Here is a 10659-nt window from a genome sequence, read left to right as displayed (position 1 = left end):
CGTAGTTTCCACTTATAAGTTCTGATTTTTTAATTTTTCAAAATGAATCAAAATTTAATTTTGAACAGTATTATTAATAATAATAATATTATTTGTGAGTTGTTACTTCGTGATGAAGAAATGGAAAATGAGTTACTTATGAACATTACTCCAAAAAAAAGAAAACCTTTTAACAGTTTGTTTTCCACGAGGAACTCTGAAGGATTCTTTAAAAATTTGATTGGTGGACATCTTATTAACGACGATGAAAAATTTCGGAAATTTCTTCGTCTAAATCGTAAAAAGTTCAATTTTATTTTATCTTTGGTTCAAGAAGAAATAACAAAGAAACCGACATTACGTGTACCTGAGCCAATATCTCCAGAGGAAAAACTAGCACTTACTTTGAGGTAAAGTTTGATATTTATTTTTAATAGAAATATAATAATAGAAATATAAATATATTTTACAATCCTATAAGTAGTAGATGACAGTAGTACATTTAAATTCAATGATAAAAAATCATTGTATACGAAAAACGATTCTGAGCAAAGACACTCTATCAGCATACACAACCTAATAAGTATATTATATGATAGGTATTATTCCTATTAAATTTTTTCTTCTATTAGTAATAGGGTAGGTTTAATTAATTTTTTGAAAGTATCATTCTGTGTATTAAATATATCATAATACTTAAAAACTTAAGACCTATGAATAATATTATTAAGTAACAAAAAAATTACTAAAATCGTAAATTAATGCCCCATGTGGAGATGACAGATACAATACCTTATTACATTCATGCTCAGAAACTAAAATATTTAAATATTAATTATTTTTATAAAAAAATTATATTAAAAAAAAAATTTAATCAGTTTAATTAGGATTAACCTTGGTTATTTTCATAAGTTAACCAGTTATTTATTACGATTTCTTTATTTTTTTTTTAGGTTTCTAGCAACAGGAGAATCCTTCCAATCTTTGGCATTTTCTTTTCGTATTTCCCACAGTTATATTAGCATTATAGTGAGAGAAACTTTAGCAATTATGAAACAAAAATTAATGCCACTATTTTTGCCTGACCCATGTAAAGTTGACTTCAAGACTAAAGCAGATGAATTTTATCAGAAGTGGAACTTTCCTAATTGTATACTCGCTATTGACGGAAAGCACGTTAGAATCCAATGTCCAAGTAATTCAGGTTCTTTATTTTTTAATTATAAAGAATATTTTTCTGTCGTTTTGTTGGCTATGGTGGACGCAAACTATAAATTTACGGTAGTGTTTGACGAGTTGAATATTTGTCATCTATTTCAGTGATCAACGTAAGTATCTTAAGTTTAGCTTCTTTGATCGCTTGCTGTGGCATTTTTTTAACCGTCATTGCGACACTTTTGAAAAATACATCAATTTCATCCTCTTCACACAGGTTTTTCATGCTAGTAGCCAACAGTTGATTTTGTTCTTGAATGCATAGTATGGTATCCTTCGTTTCCTTTGATCGTTTGGCTAAAATAACAGAAATATTATCGTCTTTTGACCGAACACGTTTTCCTGCATATGAACTTGATGGCAAATCGGACATAATATTTTCTGTTTGTTCTTCGTCGTTTTGTATGATTTGTTGGTCTTCAGGTTCAATTTCGTCTGTAGTAGATGAATTTGACGTATCAGCATCATTTATGCCCATATTTGTTATAGTACTGAAGACAAAATAATTCAAATATAATATTAACTATAATGTTATGATAATACATTTATATTATTAATTGTTATATTTTATATAATTTTAAATATTATTATGAATCAACTTTATATCATAATATAACTTTTAAGTATGAGCATAGGCTTCTTTCGTATTCAACGGTGTCCAAAAATGATAAATTCATTGTATATCGGGTTTTTTTATGTGGAGCTGCTGATCCTGTCGGAAGCTTCTTTTTCTGCTTCAAGTACGTGTCTCGAATATTCTTCCAGCGTTTTTTACAGTCATCGACTAAACAATAGGTGGAGGGAGGACAATGAATAAATAATTAATATTAAAATAAAGTTCGTATGGTAGTTACTACTATAAGTTATAAATATTTAAGAATTATATTTTCAATACGTACTTGATCTTCCTACTTCTTCGGATATATTTTTCCAAATATTATCCTTAACATAATTGTCTTTGTGATGTTTATGGCTACTATCGTAAATACATTTATTATTTTCCACGAGTGTAATCAAAGCTTCGTCCTCTGTCGAGGAAAATGAAAATTTTTTCGACATGTTGACGCTGGGCGTCTTGACGCAACACTGGTCCGGACCGGTACTGACGCCGGACGCCGCGTCAAACGAAAAGACGCGCCGCGCCAAACGCGAGTAGCGAAACCAGTCACACACAAAATACATAATCTAGGGTCTCGGCGTCAGACGCCGCGTCCAGACGCCGCGTCTGGACGCTGCAGGGAAACCGTACCTTTAAGGTATATTAGATAACATAAAAGATTAGATAAAGAATAGTATGTAATTTAAATCAGTGTCACAAATCTTATTAAAATACGCTGTAGGTATACAACGAGAAAGCAAGGCAATCTTGAGATCGCATTCTAATGGGGATGAACAACCTCACCTAAACAGGTTAAGAAAGTAATCAAGTATTAGTCATACACGAGCAGAGTCACATACAATAAGAAAGGGGGTGATGATGTACGACAAGATGGGAGAGCACACATAATTAATATTTAGAATACATTAGTTAAACCATAGTACGCATTTCTGAACAACTATATAAAAAAGCCTACAGTAGAAATATGAACAATATCATAGTCATTGTGAATATAATACATAGTTATTATTTATAATTTATATATATACATATATAATGCATAGTATCTAAATATTAACGGAAGGCGTATACCATATATTGTGAATATGATAATGGGATACGATTATTGGAATAGACAGGCCTGGGAATGCATAGATAATAATTTGAATCACATCCTGTGAGGTCCGCGGATATAAAGATCGACCAGGAGGGAGGTAAAAGAGCACTAGGCATTATAAAACCAGACCTGAGATGGCCTGTAGATTAGACGTGATTTACCATTGTACATGCGAGCACCTTCGCGAGAGACAGTATAAAGATTTTATCAATTTGAACTAAGAGTGTTTTATGAAGAACAATTTTAAATATACAACTTAAACTTTTCAACAAAGTCTAATTATTTATCAACCTACCTAAGAATTCCTCTACCAATGGTCTTGCTACCTGCAACTTATAAGCTAAGCAATTAACCCAATTGCTAGTTTATAACACTCCCTATATTTTCAAAAGTTTGATATTTATGCGATGTTAGTCGTAAACTGTGCTGAAATAAACTCCCTTTACTTAAAGGACATGACAACACGAAAAACGAGTTTGCTTGAATGATTTATGATGGCACGTGGCTTTTAATCGATTTTCATTATCTCGTTGAATAATAATTTTTTAAACTTCGGTTTTTTAACAAACATTTTTCATTATTTGGACTTAATTCACCAATAAACTAAAATAAAAAAAAATTGTGTTGTGAGTCCTTTTAGAACCAAGAATTTGTATTTTCAAAATGTAAAATGAACAATGATTTATAAAAAAAATGAATTAATAAGATAAACATGTACTGTTCTAGCAAGGACGTCTATAAAGAAAGTTCTTTAGATAGATCTTGATCAACTGGATCTAGTAGAACCTTAAACCTTTATGGGTCTATATATGAGGCCTTTATGAGTATCTAGAACAAATATTTTGTGGAACAAAAGTCCTCAAAAGTGTGATATTAATATTGAAACAAATTATTATGGAAAAAAGGTAGTGATCCGTTTTATATAATATAATTACTGGAAACATCACAATAATAATTATTATGACTATTTCATAATATCTTGGTAATATCGTAATGGGGATTTATTCCTAGAAATCTGATTAGTTTAAATAAAGATCGTGCATGCTAGACGTGACCGAATCCGCCGTTTGTAGTAGTGGTGGGAAAAGGAACCGTAGACGTCGCCGCCGTCCTTAGGTGGCAGCACATTACGGATGAAAAATTAAATTTGACAACAAAAACATGCCTACGAAACATGACAAATACAAAGGTTTAGAGTGATTTTAGAGAAAAATATCAATTCATCGAAATTAAATAACACAACAATAATCTTAATATAAAATATAATAGGCCGACAGACCGTCTCAGCTCTTAATCGAGTCAAAACATTTAATACCTATGACCAATATTAAATGTTAAAATTAAATAATTAATAATATAATACCTATATTTACAACTTACATAATATATTGTATAATTATTAATTACTAATTATATTATACAGGAGATGTACGGTCAAAAACCTGAAAATTTAATACAAAAAAGTTAAAAATTTAGCTGGCTAGTAGGTAATACACGTCGTCTAGGAGATTTTCTCGGAGATCGGTCTCTGCGTTGAAATATTAATTGTATTTAGCTCAATACCAATTCTCAATAATCCGAACGTGCACGTACAAATTATCTTCACCCGAAAAATAAAATATGGCAACTAACTATTACAACATCGCACGCTACGCGGCAAACGTCATATTACTCGAAACCTTAGAAGACATCGCAGTAAACAAAATGGAAGCCACTTACGCTGACGAAAGCGACGAATACCTCGTGCGTCTAGTGACTTTTCTTCTGTCTGCCATTGATTCGGTCGCACTACTGCAAGAGGCGACGATCAGACCCCGGAGTCGGATGGACAAAATCCGATTCTTGGAGGCGCAGATGGGAAGGAGTGTGACGAAAACGTCGAGGTGTTTCGAAAATTTCGGAAGCAGAAGACGACCATTCCGTTTTGCAGGCGAACATTTGTGCGTCGTCGTCGTGTGGGGACGCACCGTCCTCGGAGTCGGGGCCTGTCGATCCCACTCCGACTCCCGAGGGCGGACCGCTCGACGACGTGTTGGATGATGAGAACATCGAGCCGGCCAGGGGTATAGCTGTGAGGAATAGCTTTGGTGAGTTGTACGGACGGCTGGATACCCGGCGGCAGCACACCCGGAAAATGTGATCCACTTCGTCGTACGAGGTGGAAAGGCGTCAGACGCTTTTTCCGCGGTCTGTGCTGGCGCCGATGAGAAGCCGTCCGCAGCTCGCCCCTGGGCTGAAGACGACGGACAGGATGACGGCGACGGAATGGAGGGGAGGATGCGAGAAAGAGCACGGACGGTGCGCGGCGGTAAGTCACACGCGCACGTACTCCGACCACCCGTGGCGCGACGGGTTTCGATGGCGTAGCGCACTCGGTCGTCGTTGACGCGCGAGACCCTCTGGCGGCTCGGCGAGCGCCCGGCTGCAGTTACGGTCACGCGGAGCGGCAGTGACGGAAGACGGCGACGACACGGCGGCTATATAGTAGAGGTACCGGCGCGGGCAACGATTCCGCCCGACGGTACACCGGCTCGGTACGACGGCGATGACGACTCGGTACTACGGCAGTGGCGGAGACTTCGGCACGGGGTGAGTGGTATGGAGATTTGCGTGCTAGGAACACGGGGACGTCAGCGGCGCTGGACTCGTGGAAACTTACTGTTTCACAGGGTCTGGCGGTGCGCGACTTCACCGCGGATGCGGAACGAAGACGCGGCCGAAGGGACAACGCCAGGGCGAAAATTACCGAGAGTCAAGGATCGCGCTGTGGTCCGCTGACTTTCGCATTTTCGCCCAGTGGTAATCCCACATCGGCCGTTTCGCTCGTCCCCACCGGTTCCGCAGCACAAAATCTTACTTCGCTCGTTCCGCGTCTTGGTCTTCGCCGTCCGTCGGCCGAGTCGTCACGCCGTTGACCTTCGACGCGCGCGACATCGCGCTTTAGCCGCCGTCCGTCTCCGTCAACCGTAGTCGCTCCCATGGCTGTCTCGGTCTGGCCTCTCCGGCTGGCCAAGGTCGTCAAGCGGCCGAGCAAACGCGCCAGCGAAACTCGTCAACCTGCGGGACAGGTCGGAGAACGTGCAGAGGTGACCAGTGGCCATCAACACTGCATTTCAGCACCAATCGCCATCTCGCATTCTCCCCCCCTTGTTTATTGTGTCTATCCTGTCCGTCGTATTTTTTTTTCTTTAAATTTTATTAAATTATTTTAAATTCTTAAATTGTTCAGATATTATTTTTTTTTTTATTTATTAGCATAAACGCCTAATATTGTGTCAAATATTTTTTTTTAGCCAATGTGCTATTTTTTTTTCAAAATTGTTCATACATTTTCTTACTTTTTTTTTGTGTATATGTAATAAACATATTTTGATGTGAACAAAAAAAATTTCTTTGTTTTTCGTTTTTTCGAGTGTATAATCAATTGTTACAGATTTAACGACTAAAAAAATCGTTAAAATATATATTTTAAATAAAAAAACTCGTTAGTCGATTATGCAAAGTAATGATCGTGGACCTGCAGTATAAACGCTACACTAAAGGCGACGAAAACTGCTGAATAAATCATATAATACCTAACGCATTACACCGGCGGATACGACATAAACGACCAAAACCAATACAAGAATTGTAAACAATAATAATATAATATGTATTATGTAGAACGTGCAAACGTGCAAACGTCAATATAGTTGAATAGTTAATACAAAATAATATTTAAAAAAATTAAAAATTGAATTTTACGTAGGTAAAATAATAGTATAATTTTTATATAATATAATAGAGCTGCATGTCGAAATAGTTTTGAACCATTAAACCCATAGGCGCGTGCGCACGGTGCAGCGAATACTGCTTTCGCTGCACCTGACAGTTTATTTTGGATTTAGTGGGTTGGTAGATATTTATTTGAAAGGTATACATAGAGTGAATAATTTTAAACACATTGAGTTTATAAACAAACTAACTCTCCGAGCGTCGCTGGGGGAGCCCCCCCAAACCCCCCGGTGTTGGCCCTGAGTGTTGTCAAAAAAAATCAAATAGCTATTTTTTGGTGTCTAGCAGGTCAGTCACCTCAGTTATCGGGGTAGGCAATCGTCGGATAGCGGACAATGTGGGATGGCCGGGTCACGGCAACAGGTATGCAATCCGACTGCGTCGAATCGCGGAAAGCGTTCATTACTGTCACCGAAAACGCAAATTTAAGTAATAAATTCCGTGAAAAAAAATTCAAAACATTTCGGGCGTCCATGCAAATTAACGACAATCCCGTCGGCCGGCATCGAAACCACGAGCCGCATGTCATCCGCGTTAACGCCTTACATACCTACCTACCTATACTGAGTTGATAACTGGAGTCAGATCTATGACTCTTAAACCGTTTCGCCGTCCCGGCGAATTACGAACGCGGTTTAGACGTCCGTCAAAGGGCGACACGACTGCGTCGGACAAAGGACGACCGGCTCTGCCGTCGAATACGCGAAATTCGCGAAAAAAAACGAACCCATCGACGCATGTATTTATGCCTGTATATAGTAATACCTACACGGCCGCGGTGATATTGGCCGTCTGTTTATGCCTTGTTTCTGCCTAATAATTTAGCGAGGAACGCGAATACGTCTTCGACGGGGAGGGCAGACGTATCGGAAAGGGCTGAAACTCGAATTTTCGAAAAAAACCGCGCGATGGCGGCGCTCTGTTTGCACGTAATCTCCGCCGCAGCGTGCCCGACAGGAAAAAAGTACGGCCGCGCGCGGCTTGTAAATTTAGCGCGGAACGCCAATAAGGTCGGAGCATGGACGCGGAAAGTCCTCGGACGGAGTAAAGACGAAAGATCTGTTTTCAATTTTCAGTGCTTAGCTATAAAAGTTTAAACATTTTATAAATTTTGAACTACAAAATAATTATTAAATTATAAATTTGATAAATTTTGTTAAAATTTGAACTTTAAATGCTTATAAAAAAGAATTGTGTTTAGGTATGGATTTTTCATATTTTTCATCTGATTTTTCAAATAATATACTTGGAGCCTTATATTACATTTTCACGCTTTTTTACCCAACAAATAAAATTTTATTAATATTTATAGAAAAAAAACTAAAAAAATTGAAAACTTACAATGTCCCTAAACAGCTCAAAAATAGACAAATTATTTTTAAATTTTTATCGTGTATAGAAAATGCTAATACAAACATTCAGTGAAATTTTCAAGTATCTAAAGTCATTCGTTTTTTAATTACAACAAAATAAGAAAATCGTTACACGAGAAATCGAGTGAATATCAAATGTTATAAAAATATGAATTTCAGACGCTCATAAAAATTTAATTTAAGTTTCATGTAGACATTTTTTTTTTTTTGATAAAGGTAGACAAACTTATGAGTAATCTTATATTACATTTTCAAATTTAGATTTAGTCAAATGAATTCAGTCATTGTTTGATGGGCACTTATAAGAAAGCTGTAAGTCATAAGTTTTCTGAGTCATGGATCCCTTTTTAGAATCTATATATATAAAAAGACTTGTCCTGGGTGATTCATCATCGCCTAGCCGGAACTGCTGAAGCTATGGATATGAAATTTTCAGTAAATGTATTTATTACTATGTATAGGCGCACTAAGAAAGGATTTTTCGAAATTCGCATTTTAAATAGCTGCTCAAACAGGGACATTGAGGTTCAAGATGGAAATTGGAAATTTTATTTTTATTTATTGTTGCCATTGGTTACACTCTACAGTAGAAATTAGTAATTATTTATTATTGGTTGCCATTGGTTATTCGGGCGGATCAGGTACAAGCTGGCATCAATTCGAATTATATTATAATATCAAAATTAACTTGGTATAACTTCGATAATTTAGAGTTAAATCCTACACTTACGTACAAACAGCACTGGGTCCGCGACCTACCACAGGTAAATTGCCTACCTGACAATAAACTGCTGCGAATCAGAATTTTTATTCCAGGAAACAGAAAGATAAGATACATTTCGAACACCATACACCGAATATTAAATAACGAATTGAACAAAGTTTGAGTCATATAGAGTTGGTACATTTAACGGGCAACGAAGTGCACGGGATCAGCTATATATATAGAGCAGATATATAGATATGTCTCGGATACTCAACACTTTATCGATAACACATTATATTATTAATTTCGATTTTAAAATAATACGGTGGCATGTGCCGTTAATAATTCTATTATAACGCTTGCCATAATCGACGACGCGCGAAGCACACAGGCTTTTCCAACAGGAGTAGTAGTGGGGGTAGGCATGCTGAGAGTTGTTAGTATAGATAAAAATGAATGGTCGTGTGTAGATTAGACCTCTGTAAAGAAGATAGGCTAATTTAAAAAGTGTTAAATTTGTTTTTTTTTTTTATTCATCGGATTTTAGAACGGTTGCGTTAGGCTTTTGTATTAATTGATTATATTAATCCTCCGTGGGTGGAATTAAGTAAAAATGACAAACTTGGTACAATTTTTATACTTTAGAGTTAAATCTTACACTTACGTACAAACAGCACGGGGTCCGCGATCTACCGCATGTAGATTGCCTACCTGATAAAATACAGCTGCGAATCAGAATTTTTATTCCTGGCAACAGAAAAGTTAGGATAAATCGTGAACACCATACACCATACACCGAATATTAAATAACGAATTGAACAAAGTTTGAGTCTTATACAATTGGTACATTTAACGGGCAACGAAGTGCCAGCGGGATCAGCTAGTAAAGAATAAAGTATGATCATAGACTATCCTCCCCCCCCCTTCCCCAACCAATAAAAAAAATAAATATATTTATGTATACATTTTATTTTTATTATTGGATCTTTTCCGTTAGACATATAAAATTAAGGTCGTTATTGAGAGAAGATATACGGCAATTACCCTTTGACCAACTTGAGGTAGTGTTGCATAGCAATAGTCGAGAGATATTTTCGATTTTTTTGTCCGAATGCAGCGCAGCGAGCGAGTGGCAACGTGGGCATCACTGACGTCCACCAAAACTTTACGGGGTGTCCCGTAAAGTAGAAAATGGTAAACGTATAACGAAACGATCCTAATTATTTTTTAATGATAACATTGAGAGTTAATACAATAATACATTATTAAATAACTATGAAATAGTAATAATCACCTTGTTTCATAGTTTATAATTATTTATGTATACACGTTTCAATGTGATATATTATTTTGCTGTTGTTTTGATTGCAATATTGGCTTTAAATCTGGGAAAATATTGGACAGAACAACTAGCATATCGTCCTTAACACGTTGACGGACAGTAACTAGACAACTACCATAGCAGTCATACTAATTGAAGTAGTAATATGACCATAAAAAATTTTCTTATACACAGTATAGGTATATCATCCTTTTGAAATAATTAAATTAGGTACTTCACTGAGTATACGATATGATGGTAAATCGTAATTTGCAGATGACACGTCTCAAGTATTTATCATTAGCGGATATATTTTATGTTATGACATTTAAACATTTAAACATGCTCTTCTTTTCCACTGTAAATAGCTAAATATACCTATTTTATTATAGTTCCACGCACTCATATGTTTCAATAGCGTCTCTGCCGAGCTACATATGTTCGGAAGACGGGTTTTTCGGCGGGTACATCACTCGCCGATGACGAGCTTTCATCGTCAATATCCCGGTCCTCAAACTTACTATAGTTAGAATTTTCCAACTTTTGCGGATATATTTTATGTTATGACATTTAAAC

General features: G+C 36.5%; 1 protein-coding gene across 1 annotated transcript; it reads right to left on the bottom strand.

Annotated features, from left to right (window-relative positions):
• Nucleotides 1-1255: 1255 nt before the first annotated feature.
• LOC132946585 (uncharacterized) lies at nucleotides 1256-2253 on the bottom strand. Its single transcript, XM_061016630.1, has 3 exons — nucleotides 2094-2253; nucleotides 1828-1978; nucleotides 1256-1682 (listed from the first exon to the last, which is right to left on the bottom strand). Exons 1-3 carry the CDS (start codon nucleotides 2251-2253, stop codon nucleotides 1256-1258), a joined length of 738 nt encoding a protein of 245 aa, XP_060872613.1.
• Nucleotides 2254-10659: the final 8406 nt, after the last annotated feature.

Source organism: Metopolophium dirhodum, chromosome 6 (genome assembly GCF_019925205.1).
Source record: "Metopolophium dirhodum isolate CAU chromosome 6, ASM1992520v1, whole genome shotgun sequence".
In the NCBI taxonomy this organism is placed as follows: domain Eukaryota; kingdom Metazoa; phylum Arthropoda; class Insecta; order Hemiptera; family Aphididae; genus Metopolophium; species Metopolophium dirhodum.
This window is presented reverse-complemented; position numbering and strand designations above follow the sequence as displayed.